This window comes from Mauremys reevesii, unplaced genomic scaffold, assembly GCF_016161935.1.
Source record: "Mauremys reevesii isolate NIE-2019 unplaced genomic scaffold, ASM1616193v1 Contig74, whole genome shotgun sequence".
NCBI lineage: Eukaryota > Metazoa > Chordata > Testudines > Geoemydidae > Mauremys > Mauremys reevesii.
In genome coordinates, this window is record NW_024100889.1 from 201,463 (window position 1) to 216,369 (window position 14,907).

At 46.5% G+C, this 14,907-nt stretch overlaps 1 protein-coding gene across 1 annotated transcript; it reads left to right on the forward strand.

Moving 5' to 3' along the window:
• Positions 1 to 318: 318 nt before the first annotated feature.
• Positions 319 to 14,612, forward strand: LOC120394695 (protein maestro-like). Its single transcript, XM_039518896.1, has 12 exons — positions 319 to 377; positions 1,590 to 1,752; positions 2,168 to 2,361; positions 6,559 to 6,696; positions 6,905 to 7,016; positions 8,725 to 8,871; positions 10,042 to 10,224; positions 11,293 to 11,448; positions 11,950 to 12,084; positions 12,284 to 12,386; positions 13,489 to 13,554; positions 14,379 to 14,612. The coding sequence occupies exons 3-12, from the start codon at positions 2,288 to 2,290 to the stop codon at positions 14,474 to 14,476; spliced, it is 1,212 nt and encodes a 403-aa protein (XP_039374830.1). The 5' UTR covers positions 319 to 377; positions 1,590 to 1,752; positions 2,168 to 2,287; the 3' UTR covers positions 14,477 to 14,612.
• The last annotated feature ends 295 nt before the right edge of the window (positions 14,613 to 14,907 follow it).

Sequence of the window (14,907 nt, forward strand, 5' to 3'; positions counted from 1 at the left end):
GATCATCGTGTTATAGCAGGGTTTCGCTGTATGTGTCAGTGTTAATTTTTACAGCCAAGTGTGGGCAATTGTTGTGGGTTAAAGTTACACAGACATATTTGAACATTTGTTTCTTGAGGAGTTTCTAAAAAAGCAGCAAATGTCTAAATAAAGGTTTTGATTCTGTAGAATGAATGGAGAGAAAGAAAAAGGGACATTTCTTTCTGGTTTTGTTCCTTCCAGGTGCCAGCTATTCTGGATATAATATATAGCCACATGGCTACTATCCAGGAGGGCAGCTTGAGGCAATTCCTGCTGGAGGCAGTGTCTATTCTAGCTCACCATCACCTAGAGGCAGTGATCTCCAGCCTACTCAGCAACCATCTGCCGATGGACAGGTATATACCGCTACCTATTGCATTCATCTTGGTAAAACATGGATCCCACAGCTTTACTGGGAGATGTAGGGCTTTATTTAAGCAGCAGACATTTTGGGATAATTCCTGATGGTTAATAGCCTGGGTCTTTCTCCAGGAAGGTCCAAGAGCATATTAAGGTGGGGTGTGGAGAGAAATTAAGTGTCATTCTGTTTCCATTAATTCATAACTGCTTTGACATCCTAAAGACCTAACTTTACTGGTATAACTGGAGTGTATTGTTGGAAACATCTACTTCTCTAGCAGGGCTGGCTCCAGGGCTTTTGCTGCCCCAAGCAGCTGCTTGCTGGGCTGGTGCCTGGAACCGGCCTGGCTCTCTAGACACCTGAATTGACCTCACTTTGGAAATTAGCAGTTGCTGTTGATTTCCTGGTAGCATGACAGCTTCAAGTCCAATCCCTGGCTGATTACAAAGAATAGGGCCAATATTGTCATCAGACCGCCGCTTGGTATCGGTGAGGGTGTGGCTGCTAGAATAGAGTTGCCGTCCTTGGGACTTAAAACTGGACTGGAAGCAGATCCATCATTTCATTTAAAGATCCCTAACTGAGTTATCAATGATCAGTGCTGGAATCTAAGACCATACGAACGGCCATAGTGGGTCAGACCAAAGGTCCATCTAGCCCAGTATCCTGTCTTCCGACAGTGGCCAGTGCCAGGTGCCCCAGAGGGAATGAACAGAGCAGATAAATGTCAAATGATCCATCCTTTCTTGCCCAGTCCCAGCTTCTGGCAAACAGAGTGTAGGGACACAATTTGTGAAGGGAACCTAGGATGGCCATGAATATTCATTCTCATAATTGTATGTCCAGTTAGTAGGAATGTGGCTTTTCTTTCATCAACTTGCCTTCCAAACCCTGGATCTTTGGGAGCCACATGCTCATGAGTCCATATTTACTGGGAAGTGGGAAAACAGGAACTGAGGTTGGCGCTCTGTGTCCTGTCCTTCGGAAGTCTAGTATTAATGGTTAGGCTGCAGTAAGACTAGGTCACTTAACCTAGTTCTGTAACTGGAAACTCAATATTTATACACGAGGAGCATTAGAGGAGGACAGTACTCCTAACTTTCTCATCATAGGCAAGGAGAACATTTGGTCTTTACTTAAATAGGACGCATTCAATCTGAGCCACAAAAGAGTCCAGGGGTCACATGTAACTTCTATTAAATTGCAGTGACACCACTGAGCTGTGGAGATCTCTGGGGTGAGACCACTTGCTTGCCACTCAAGTCCTACAGGTCCTAATAGAAAAAATAAAGACTTCAACAAGCCAAGAAGGAAGCGTCACCTCAGAGACTGAAACTGACAGGCATTTGGCAGCTGCTGAACCTCTCTCAGTAAGTTAGATGACAGACACGCCTTTCAGGCTTTCCTCTGTCCTGTGACAATTAGAATATTGCTGTGTGGGCACTTCTCCTCTGATGTACTGTTTCCCTGAGTCCAGCTCTGCTGTCTGTGGAACAAATAGGGCAAGTTTAGAGTACGTGGCTGATTTACTTAATAATATCTGGCAATTAGAATGTCTTTGAACCAGGTTTCTCACAGTGCTTTGCAAATATTCCTTAGGACTCACAACATGCCTTGGTAGGTCATACACATTTTTATAGATGTGGGAAACTGAGCCACGAGTTAAGGGAGTTGCTCGCAGTCATTCAAGTTACTGGCAGAAGTGAGAATTCAGTACAGCAGATATCAGAAGGGGAGAGAGGGTGTTGGGAGGAGATCTCATTTTTTACCATGCTCTCCTTTCAGGCAACATGTGCCATCTTTGAGGTGGTGTCATCACTGCAGTCAAGCGAAGCTGTGCAGGAGCTGCTCCCAGAGCTGTTTCCTGTTCTCCTGCAGCAGGTCAGCCGAACCTTAGGACAAAAGATGCCTTTGCCAGTGATAAGAAGCCGGAGCCTATTCCGAAAAGACCAACAACATACTGAGGGCAACCCTTGCTGGTAATTAGAAGGAATGCAGAGAAACAAAGAGAATTCCAATAGAGTTGTGTGACACTCCCCAGGGTTATGAGGCACCTTACCATCGCCTGCCCTTAGAGTGAGGAAGTCTTGTCTGTGTCTGCTGTGGGTCAGTTCCCTAAAATGACCAGGCTCTGGCAAAACAAGCACTGCCATCCAGGCCTCCTCAGACCCCAGTCTCTTTGTACAGGTTAATGATAGGCACACACCAACCCCCGAGTCTTCTGACCATTCCGTATAGTGTCCAGACCTTTATCCACTGAACACTCACAGAATTACCAGGCCTGCTGTTCCCAATGGAACAGTACACACCAGTTTATTACTTCTACTTTAGACTCTATACTTTATTACTTATACTCTATGGTGTGAAGGCCAAAACAAGAGCAGAGATGATCAAAGAACAGAGATTCCAGTGATAGTGAGTAAGAATGCAAGCCAAAAATGGTTACATGTATAATGAAATCATAACATGCTCCTAGAGACTAAATTTAACCAACAGGTTAACCTGTCTAAAGATGTTTCTCACTCAACGTTCTCAACCAAGCCTGATAGCGACCCCGCTGTCTGTCTCGCTGTCCATCTACTTCCTAAGTGAAAGATGCCAGGGTGTCTTCTTTGTCGCCCAAATATACTAGAGCAAACCTTTGAGGTGTACCCCAAAATTGGGTCCCCACCCCCTGCCTACTTCCTGTTACTTTTCTTTCTTTGAAGTTCTCACAGTCCTTCTGAACCGAATGTGAACCCTACATGCTTAATTTACATGTAAACAAACAGATGGAGAAACATTTCTTGCCTGAAAGAAAACCATTTTTTCACCTTTCCTGGTGACTAGTCCCTAGACACAGATCATAAGAATGTAATTTTCAATGCATAGACATGGCTCTTTACACTGCATCTGTAGATGTGTTTCACAATGATATTGGTGACATGAGCTTGTATTTGAGACTCATATGGCAATCTTTTAGTGAACTAGAATGTACATACCACACCCTCGGCACCCACTCTGTGCCCCTCACCAGTTAACACTAAGAGATTCCTGAGTCATCAGTGGACTTCAGATCTGGTAGCCCATTAATGTACATTTCCCACCAATCTCACAACAGTTTCTATTATTGTTGTGTTTCTTTACTCCGTGCCAACAAGGTGCTCAAATTACAGACTTCCTGGTTTTATAATGTCTCTGACTTTTCCTAGGAAACCAGGATCTAAACTCTGTTCACGGATGGGCAGCGAGTATAAAATAAACATAAGAAAGTACAACTTCACACAACACATGGTCAACCTGTGGAACTTATTGCCAAGGGATGGTGTGAAGGCCAAAAGTATAACTGGGTTTAAAAAAAGAATTAGATAAGTTCATGGAGGACAGGTCCATCAGCGGCTATTAGGCAAGATGGTCAGGATGCAACCCCTCGCTCTGGGTGTCCTTAGGCCTCTGACCACCAGAAGCTGAGACTGGACAACAGAGATTGGATCACTTCATGATTGCCCTGTTCTGTTCATTTCTTCTGAAGAAGCTGGCATTGACCACTGTTGGAAGACAGTATACTGGACTAGATGAACCATTGGACTGACTCAGTAAGGCTGATCTTATGCGGTGGCCACAGTGAGTCAGGTTTTCAAGCATGGGTGCCTAAGTTTTGTCCACAAAACTTGAATTTGTTCCGATGGATGGGTACCTAGCTATGTGAATTCTGGTGCTGCAGACACAAGTGTATATTCTGCTCATGCTGTTGGCCTATGCGCAGGCCCATTTTAGATACCTCTATGTGACGGGGTGGTATGCTGTGCCCCAGCCTCTTCCATGAACACAGACTGCTCTGAGTCTCTCCAAAGTGTTCTAGGGATGCCTGCTCCTGAGATCCTGGTGGTAAGGGCTCTGACTGTTTGACCCTAATGGATGATCTTAAGTCACCTTTACTCTTGACTTTTGATTTCTTTCTCCTCCCTCTTGTCTCTCAGGGGACTTCTCCATCCTCACCTTCTCTGTGGCTTGTACTTTTGTGTCTAGGTTCCTCCAGCCCCTTTACATATATTTCCTCTTTACCTGGCCCTGCAGGTTTTACTTCCACCCTCCTGGGCCTCCACACATGCCTTGGTGTCCCTGTCAGAAAGGGATCCCAGTCCATGCCCAGGAGAAGGCAGTGGGGCAATCCATCCACTACCTCTACATGTTTCTGCCTAAACTTCCCCTTGATTTCCAGAGTCACCTCTGCCATTGGGCAAAATGTATTGTCCCCATGTACATATTCAGTTTTGATCCTACCTCTGGGATAACCTATACTCAGGTATGCTCAGGGAAACTCTGAAGAAACTTCCAGAATCATGCAGTCCATGATCTCTCTTTGAGTACCTGGCCTTACCAGTGAGTGGCGCAATCTTTCAATTTCTATCCAAATGCACAGAGGCATAATCCCTCAATCCATCTTTCAACTTTCCATTTCTGGCAGTACTTTTGTGGACAGGCCCCACCTCATCCAGCATGGCTGCCTTAATCATGTTCTAATCTCTTGCCCGCTAATCACTAAGAGCCATATATGTGCTTCCCCAGTTAAATGGGGTGTCAGTCGAAAGGCCCACATTGTTCTGTCCCTATGAGGTCTCACCGCTGCTCCTTTAAGAGTAACCAAAACCAGATCAGGGTTGTTCACAGGTCCCATTTTACAGAGTCTGATCTCCTGTGCCTGGTTTCCATTTCCTGTCACAGGACTCGCCAGACTTTGGGGGAGTTGTTGCCAGACCTGGGCTTGCTCCCGTATAAATTCCTGAAGGCTCTTTTGCTGTTAAACCTACCAGGCAAGCAAAGGCTGTTTTTCTGCCTGGTGGGATTGTTGGAAAGTTGGTGGGGTCTTCTACACCAGCAGTTCTCAACCGGGCCGGTTTTAGGGGGTCTGCCAAGCAGGGCTGGCAGTAGACTAGCTGGGGCTTAGGGCAGAAAGCTGAAGCTCTGAGCCCAGCACCTGCACTAAAGCCCTGAGCCGCTGCACCCTGTGGAGTTAAAATCCAGAGCCAGGAGCCCCAAACTGATGCCTGGCAGTGCAGAGGGCTGGGACTGGGCCATGGACTATTTATAGCTTGTTGAGGTGAGAGGCGGCTCAGAAACAGAAAGGTTGAGAACCCCTGTTCTATACTTCTCTTTGCTGCTTCACCACTCATTTCAGTGTGTTCCCTCCATCACCCTGACTGCCAAACCTCTACCCCAGCTTCTCCAGCAGGCTCTCCATTTGAATAGATAACAGGGAAATCCATGATGAGCCCCCTGCTGTGACAGAGAGGGGTGTTGCAACCCCACACCTTCTACAAACGCAGACCACGTTGAGACTTTCTTGCTTGTAAACACCAACGTGTAGTCTATTTAATCCCCCTACCAATACATAGCACCTTTTTATCTTGTATCTCAACTTTCTAAACTCTTCTCCAAAATGGGGGGTAAGCTGTTTCCACTCAGAGAGCTCAGTTTGTCAGGCTCTCCCAGCTTTTTGTCTTGCTGTCTGGTCACCCAAAGAGAAACAGAAAGTGTGAAAAACCAGGACAGGGAGTTGGGAGTAATAGGCACCTGTATAAGATGAAGCCCCAAATATCGGGATATCTGGTCACCCAAGTTTCTTTCTCTGTCTGTTCCCCTCAAAGGGCTCCTGCCCATGTCCTTTTATACAGTTTCCCTGTTAATGGAATGATTGGTTCCTTGACTCACTAGCCCCAATCTGACCTCGTAATCAGCTACACCTCTGTCCAATTAGGTTTTCTGTAAGGAACTGAATTAGTACTAATAGTGACCAGAGTGCTGACTCAAGTGCAAACCCTCAGCACTCTGTCACATCATATCTGGAGATACGACCCCAAAATATCCACTAGTGATCACCACACTCTATGCCCCCAGTTTTGGGTCCTGATCATGTATCTTTCTATATCCTTGTACTCTGCTAGTGCCCATACTCCTTGCAGTAAGTGAATATATGACTGCAAAATTTTGTCCCTAGCAAAACTAGTTATATGAGATGTATGAGATAGAAACTTACCTCCTGGCATCAAGTCCTTCCAGGGACACTGGTATCCAGGATATTGCCAATGGATGAACTGTCAATGAACAGCAGACCTGACAAGTAACCTGGGCTTCCTGACTCTGTTCAGGCTGCACCTTCCTACCAATTGCTGCAGTTCTTTGCCTCTCTTTCCCAGGTTTTCTGTCCAAGCATTAGAATCTGTGCTTTTCAAAGTTGGGAATGAGAAACTGGTGAGAGTGCTTGGGAAGCAGAAAGCATGGATTCTGCTTGAAAACCCCCAGACTCACCATGAGGGAGTGTGTCTGCTGGTGAGGTAAGAGATCTTGGAGGCATCATTTTATCCTTGGGAATCAGTAGCAAATAGAGTGGCTGAGAGGGAACCTCCCGTTTATAGCTTTGTGTGGGGCGCCCTGGGTGGAAACACACATCTCTCACCCATAGATATCAGAGCTGTCTGCTCAGAGCAGCTGAATTTTTGAAGTGTGCAATCGACCCCATAAGCGGTTTCTTTTGCCTTCCAGTGTTCTGCTAAGATCTGGACTAGTAACACCTGAGATCATACAGAGCCTCCTCCCCTGGGTGAATTCCCCAATGGAAAACTTCCGAGTCACCAGCACAGCTTTCCTTGCCCAGGTAAGACACAGGGCTCCGAAGAGCAGTTTCACCATTAGACAATTGTCTGTTTGCCTTTCTTTTAGGGAGTTGTACAGTTCAGTTCATAGGAGTAACTGTCATTTTAGATAGTAGACTGGGTCCCCCTTTATATGGAAACCTGACAAGGAGCTTCATTCTACCTTTCGGAGTCATTCTCTCTCTGATATTTGTATTGCTGCCATTGCCTATACTAGCTACACAACCACAGGCGCTGGATGAGAGAGATACAGACAGAGTTTGAAGTACTGGACCTCTTCTGCCAAGTCCTAGTGCTGATACTAACCAACAGCTCCTGATTTTGGTTTCGCTCAGCAGATCTTCGGAATGAACCTAGTGTCCTAATACTATAAAACAAGCAACATACAAATACATTCACAACTATCGTAGGTTCTCATGACTGTAGTATCTGAGTACCTCAAAACTCATTAATGTATGTATATGTCCCCACAACACTCCTGGGAGGTAGGGAAGCACTTTTATTCCTATTTTACAGGCAGGGAGCTGATGCGCAGAAGGGCTAAGAGATTTGCCCAAGGTCACCCAGGAAGTCTTTGAGGGAGCAGGAAATTGAAGCTGGGTCTCCCAAGTCCTAGGCTAGTGTGATAACTGCTGGACCATCCTCCCTTTCTACAGCCCTCCTCTAACATCTGCATCATATTTCCCACTTACGCTAAGTAACTATCTTAGGGCTCATCTGGTTCTAAGAAAAACAATCGATCTGTGCCTGGGATGGGCTGTTCCTGGGCTTTGAGGCTCCTTACAAGAGGCCTCATGGTCCTACTGCCCCCTGCCCCAGGAAAAGAGCCACAAATCTGGGGCTGTCTATAGAGGCTTCATGAAAACAGCCAATCAGAGCCCATCAAGCTCAGCTAAAAGATGCTGCAGAGCCTTAGCAGGTCAGTTCCTGCCAGGAACTGGAGGGGCAAGAAAGGGTGCTGCTCTCTGGCTGCAGAAATTCAGGGGATTGCCAGAGTTTGATTCTGGCAGCATTTGCTTAAGTTGGGTTTGCAGGAAGAGAGTCCTTAAGAACTTGAACCTTGAGGTGAGGGTGAAGCTAAAAGTGGCCGGTAGGAAGAAGCAACAATGAACTGAAATCAAGCGGTACCTAGCTACTGTTTACAGGGTCCATGGTTTGGAAGCCAGAGTTATGGGCAGGCCCTGGTTCCCGACCACTTACAGTGGCATAAGCCCCAGGAAGGGGACAATGCTTACGGAGAGTTGAACAAAGGGCAGAATTTCAAGGACCCAGAGTTGGGGCTGGAGACCCTAGTGAGGGCAATGGGACTGTTCTTGACTAGCCCAGAAGGGGTTTATTTAGCCTTTGGGACTTAGCCAGAGGCCTGAGCCACAGAAGACTCACTGAGGTCGGCTAGCAGGGTGTACCAGGGGTGAGAAAAGGACTGTGGTACCAGACCTAGCCACTAAGAGGCTCTCAAAAGGTGAGCGGATCCCTATTATAGTGCCCAAAAGGAAGGCTCCATGTTTTTAAGACATTTCTCATTTGTGTGGAATGATAAAATTACCTGTTATGTGCCAAGTATCAGAGGGGTAGCCATATTAGTCTGTATCTACAAGATTGTGGCTGTAGGAGGACTCCTTGTTTTTCGTGTATTCCATGTCTGCTCAAATTCTATTCCCAATCTTAATGATCATATTGGGTCTAATGGACATGTTGATTTTATTTCAGCTAATGAGTGATCCCATGCTCAGGGAGAAGAAGTTGCTTAAGATTGTCTTACGCATCTTGGAAGAAAGGTCACAGGATAGAAACAGCATTGTCCGTCAGATGGTTGTAAGAGGCCTGGGAAATATAGTCGATGGGGCGCCTGTGAAGGTATGAGAGATTACTGAATAGGATGCAACATAAGTAGAGAAACCAAGGGAAATAATTGTTCAGAGTTTACAGAGGCTGCACACAATGCACTAGGCCAAATTCTGCTCTCTCCCATACCCTAGTAACCTCTTTGCAGTCAATACAGAGCAAGCTGGATCCTTTGGTAAACTGGGCATAAGCAAACAATGTGCACTTTAATATGACCATATGTAAATGTATACATCTAGGAACAAAAAATGCAGGCCATACTTACAGGATGGGAAACTTTATACCAGGAAGCAATGACGCTGAAAAAAACACTTGAGTCATGGCAGATAATCGGTTGAACGTAAGCTCCCAATGCGAAGTTGTGGCCAAATGGGCTGAAATGATCATTGAAGGCATAAACAGAGGAATCTTGAAGAAAAGTAAAGAAGTTATTTTCCTCCGAATATGGCACTCATGTGAGCGCTGCTGGAATACTGTGTCCAGATCAGGTGTCCACAATTCAAGAAGGATGCTGATAAATTAGAGAGGATTCAGAGAAGAGTCACAAGAATTATCAAAGGATTGGAAAATATACCTTTAGTGATAGACTCAAGGAGCTCAATCTATTTAGCTTTACGAAGAGAAGGTTAAGGAGTGACTTGAGGGCAGTCTATAACTACTCACATGGGGAATACATTTTGATAATGGGTTCTTCACATTAGCAAACAATGGTATAACAAGATTCAATGGGGAAAAAGGAAGCTAGATTAATTCAGACTGGGAATAAGACATTTTTAATGGTAATTTTAATTAACCATTGGAACAATTTACCAAAGGTTGTGGTGGATTTTTGGTCACTAGCAATTTTAAAATCAGGATTGGATGTTTTTCTAAAAGAGATACTCTAGTTCAGAGACTATTTCGAGAAGTTCTATGTTATGCAGGAGGTCAGACCGGATAATCACAATGGTCCCTTTTGGCCTCAGAATCTAAGTAACTAGAAATCTAATAATAGGATTACACAGGTGTATTATGGCACCGAGTTTGGCTCATTGTAGCTAGCACCTGGTCTGAAATATAGCTATAGGTCTCTGGGGGAAGAGAAGGTTGATGAAATTCCCACAGCTTCATAACTGCTAAAGAAAACTTTTATTATGAGTGTGATCAGCGATAAGTGTTCTTTAATGTAATATATTTGTACAGGTGAAAAAGCACAAGAAGTTTCTTCTGGACATACTGATCAAGGCCTTAAATGACACTTCCAGTTCTGAAGTGATTGGCGAGAGCATGAAAGCACTGGCCAAAGTCCTGAAGGAGCTGAAAGAGAAGGACATTGGTTCTTCCTTCAAAGACCTCACCCAACAGATCCAGACCTACTTTGACGATGTATGTGAACAGAACTCTCCAAATCCAGTTCAACCGATCTTGATTAGACTCGATTTACGATGTGTGATGTGGACTCCCTGGGCATTGCTCATGTCAGAGTGCAGAGATTTTAGGCCCCAGGGAAGGGAGGTGTTTTACGGAGGAGGAGAACATTAGGAGGATGGGGATGACATCCCTGCTCCAACAGTCTCACCCTTCTGTTCTTCTTGATTGCCACTGGGAACCTCAAAGGAAGTCTGAATACTAGATTAGGTAGCTAGATAACCATGAATAGGGGGTTACAGAGTGCAATAGAGAGTGTTGTGCCTGCTCTATACCATTTTTATGTGAGAGGGTTGGAATGATAATTCTGTAGTGCAGAGAATTTTGAGATTTCGGGTTTGTTCCTATTTGTGGGAACCCCTCCCCCAAACTTCAGAACTCCTTGTGAAACAGAATTACTATTCTCAACCTAGCTCTGTTGGAAGCCTTGGCCTGGGGCAGTCTTCACTCAGACTATCCTGGGAACCCAGGAAACTCTGGGAGCTAGAGGTGCCAGGGAGTTGCAAATTTGAAAGCCTGGACTCCCAGGGTCATAGAATCATAGGGTTGGAAGGGACCTTAGAAGGTCATCTAGTTCAACCCCCTGCTCAAAGCAGGACCAACCCCCAGATTTTTACCCCAGTTCCCCAAATGGCCCCCTCAGGGATTGAACTCACAACCCTGAGGTTAGCAGGCCATATGCTCAAGCCACTGAGCTATCCCTCCCCCGAAGCTGGGGGTGTGGAAGCCTATGATCCCAGTCAGCCTGCTAGATTGGCTGCCAAGGAGCTGGATGGGTGCACTGGCAAGACACCAGGCAGGTTTCTAAGGACCCCTGCCTGGCTTCCGGAGGAATTTCATCAAAATTGAACTGTCTCTAAAATATTTTCATGAATCAGCAAATTCGAACAAAGAATTGGTTAATTAAAGTTTTTCCGACTAGCTGTAGTTGGAATCACTCTACTTTAGCGTAGAAGAGACGGCTGTATGAGGTGCGTGATGGGATTGTCCCTTACTTACCAACTTGTGGGGCTTTCTTGGCTGTAGGAGGATGATGCTCTTCGCTCAATGGCCTTTGTCCTATTTGGCATCCTGGCTCAGTTAACAAAGAAAAAATGGAAGGCCTATTTTGCCAAGCAGGTTCGAAAGAGCTGGGTCACACTTCTGCTGCATCTGCAAGACCCAAGCCCCAAGGTTTCAATGGTAAGACCAACAGTAACTTATTTACTAAGCCAAAGGAATCTTCCTCCCAATGCCAGGGGAGCACTGCTATTCCTGCTTGTTGTGGAGGCCCAAATTCTCCCCTCAGTTCATTGCCCTCCTGCTGAGTCAGTTCCAGCCAGGTTGGTCCATGGCTGCTTCACCAGAATCCAGGATAGGTCATGGGTCTGACCCCTACAGGTCTCTGTTCCTGTCTGTCTCTGCACCCCAGGCCCCTGCCTCCCCAGAACAGAGGAGAGACCACAGCTGTGCCTGGTGAAGCAGCTTTCATCGGTATATCTGTTCCCAAAAGACATTGATGCTACCTCCAGGTTTCAGTGGAACCTCTCCCCTCTCCCCTCTATTCCTGCATGTTTCTGCCAATTACATCCAGATGAATCCCTTTTTGTCCTGGAATAGATGAGCAGTCACACAGATGATTTCCCTTTGATTGAACATAGCACTCGGTAGGGAACAATTCAATGGTGTGACGCTCTTTTTCAGGAATGCAGAGCTACATTTCACCTCTGTTTCCCATTTTTGGGACTGAAGAGACTCCAAAATGTGATCAATAAGCACCTTGGTGGCACAGATGAGCTGAAGCCTGAAGAGCTCCAGGTGGACATTTGCAGACACCTTGTGAGTGAGCTGTTGAACCGTATGAGATTATTGACTGGAGGGTGATGGGAAATGTAAATCTGCCCAGATTCCCATTTTTCCCACTTCTACCCAGCCACCTGTTCTTTCCCTTATTTACCTGTGGTTCATAAAAGCATGTGCTGGCAGTCAAAGGGCACTTCTAGCCAGAGAGAGCTCATGTGTCCCTGATTTCCTCTAGGCCAAAGAGAATGCAGAGCTGCTGGAGAACTTGTACAGCACCACCATCACATACTTCAGTTGCAGCTGGGAAGAGATCCGGGCAGTTGCCGCCAACTTAGCTGGTGAGAGATGATGCCCAGTGTCCCTTTTGATATTCCCATTGAGGGAGTCAGAAAAAATTCCCACTGTGCAGCACTGAGCTGCCATTAATCTCTCTGTGCCTCAGCTTCCCAGCCATAGATGGAGATGTTAATGTCCCTACCTCTCCAGGATGGTGGTCGGAGGAATTCATTAGTTGCTATAAAGGGCTTCGGGATTGTTGCAGGGGAAGCACGGTGCAATCATTTCGCAGCAGCGGCTGGGACACCGTCACGTAGGGCATGGTGACACTTTGAGCTGGGGGTATAATTTCCAGCTTGATGAGACACACCCGCACTAGCCCTGTGTGCTAAAAATAGAGAGTAGCTGCGATGGCAGGAGCAGCAGGAGGTTTAACCACCCCAAGTATGATCCCATCCAAACCCCAAAGTCCATTCTCACAGTGGCTGTTCCTCCCACTGCTTGTGCTGCCTTAGCTACATGCTAATGCCAGCACTGTCGGAGCTAGTGTGGGCCCGTCCCATTGAACTGGGAGTGATACCCCTAGCTCAAAGTGCAGACCTACCCAGTGCTGTTCAGTGCTCCTCACTGTGACTTCATCACTGGGAGGCAAGCAGCCCACCTCCCCATGGCGCCTGCTGTTTCACCTTCCTGGCCACAGCACCTTGTCAAGGAAGCATTAGGGTCCTCCTCTTTGACCCAGTGCCCTCTTCTCCCTAGCACACCCATGTGAGACAGGCAGGCATTGTGGCTCACCTATCAGTCACCTTGTGAGATCCCTGCTTAGAACTCACGTATTCCTGGTCTCAGTCCTTTGCTCAGACCACTAGACCAAGACACTATCTTAGTATGTCTCCAATAACTGACTGCAGTGGCAAGAGGAGCACAGACTGTTTCAAGCAAATGGGTTTTATGTAAACATTCTTTTTAAAAAATGTCTCTCTCATTCTCTTCAGTGTGGACTCTAAACTGCTCTAGCATCCTCTTGCCCACAGCTCACCCTTAGGCCCACAGTAGGAGACCCCAAAGACCTGTCTAGGGGCTGCTAATATCACTTTGCACTCAACAAGGGAAGGTGGTGGTGGTGGTGGTGGTGTTGTTGTTGATTTGACATTGTGTATTTAGGCATCATCCTGGAACACACAGACACTCAGCGTATGAAATGGCTGGACCTGAAACATCTGCTGATGTGTAAGTGATAAATACAGCTGAAGTCCTGCTCATTAGTGAGTTGTTAAAAAGGAATTTAGCTGACAAGCAGCAGTAACCGATACCACTGGTGCAAAGTGCATCAGCCACACATCAAAGGACAAATTCACTCTTGCCCCGTAGAAAGTCAACCTTAATTTCCCCTGAAGGAGGAAGCTGCAGAAGGTGTGATATGAGTCAGTGCATCTCCTGGTTGTCCTGGCAATGCCCCCCAGCCAGTGCTATCCACACTTTGGGCTTTATTGGCTCTCTGTGGACTCCCCAAGTGAAAAGTAGCCACTTTCTGCTACCCCAAATTTCCCACCAGCAATTTTCCTTCCAGTAGGTGCCCTCTATCATGTGCAAACCAGCTTGGACCTGGCCTGTGTTAAATTCCAGGTTTAGTTGAGCTCAGGCAGTGGCTCCTGAATAGAGCTGGAAAATAACTGAAAAGTGGAAGCTATTGAAACAATGGACCTTCTTCCATTTGCAGCAGAGTGGATGACTTTCTGGTAGAGTCAGGGTCTCCCCACAGTTGGGAGCATGGAAGGGACCCAATGGGGGACCCTAAAGCTTTGTTTGTATTGGAGAGCTGCTGTAGTGTGGTATTCAGAAGTAATAAGTCTCGAGCTAGTTCAGGCACAGGTGACTATATGAAAAGTGCGGCCTATTCATCTCTCATGTATTTTCCACCCCAAAAGAAGGACTGAGCCCAGTTTCACATTTTTCCATGGGATCATTCTGCTCAGGTACTTCAAGGTTCTGTGATCACGCTTAGCTGTGATTTGACAGTCTGTTCACTAACGTGATGCCCTCTGTAATTTCAGCTCTCCAGGTCCTAGAGAAAGACCCAAGTCCCACTGTCCAGCTGGTGGCAACTGAAATCCTAAGTGACATCTATTCTGGTGGAGTGCTTGAGGAATGAAGCAGAACGAAGACAAACAGAACAAGGCGCTCCAGTGGTATAAGGGCCCTACCATCAATCAAATGTTAACCCCACCCCTTGACCCCGGCAGCAAGATGTGTCATGTGACCCCTCTAAGAACTCCTCCCACTTTCCTCTACCAATCAGGATGGGTTTCGCCCCAATAGGAATGCCCCGAGAGAAGACTTGACCAATCAGGGGGAGTTCCGGGGCAGGTGACCTGTCTTTTGTGTGACCCCTCTAAGAACTCCTCCTGCCGCCATCTACCGATCAGGGTGGGTTTCAGCCACTGGGGATCACTCCAAGAGGAGATTTGTCCAACTGGGGGGAATTCTGGGGTGGGGTGACCCATCCGGAAGTGCTTCATGTGACCCTTCTAGGAACTCTTCTCACCACCCTTTACCAATTGCGATGGGTTTCAGCTGCAGAGG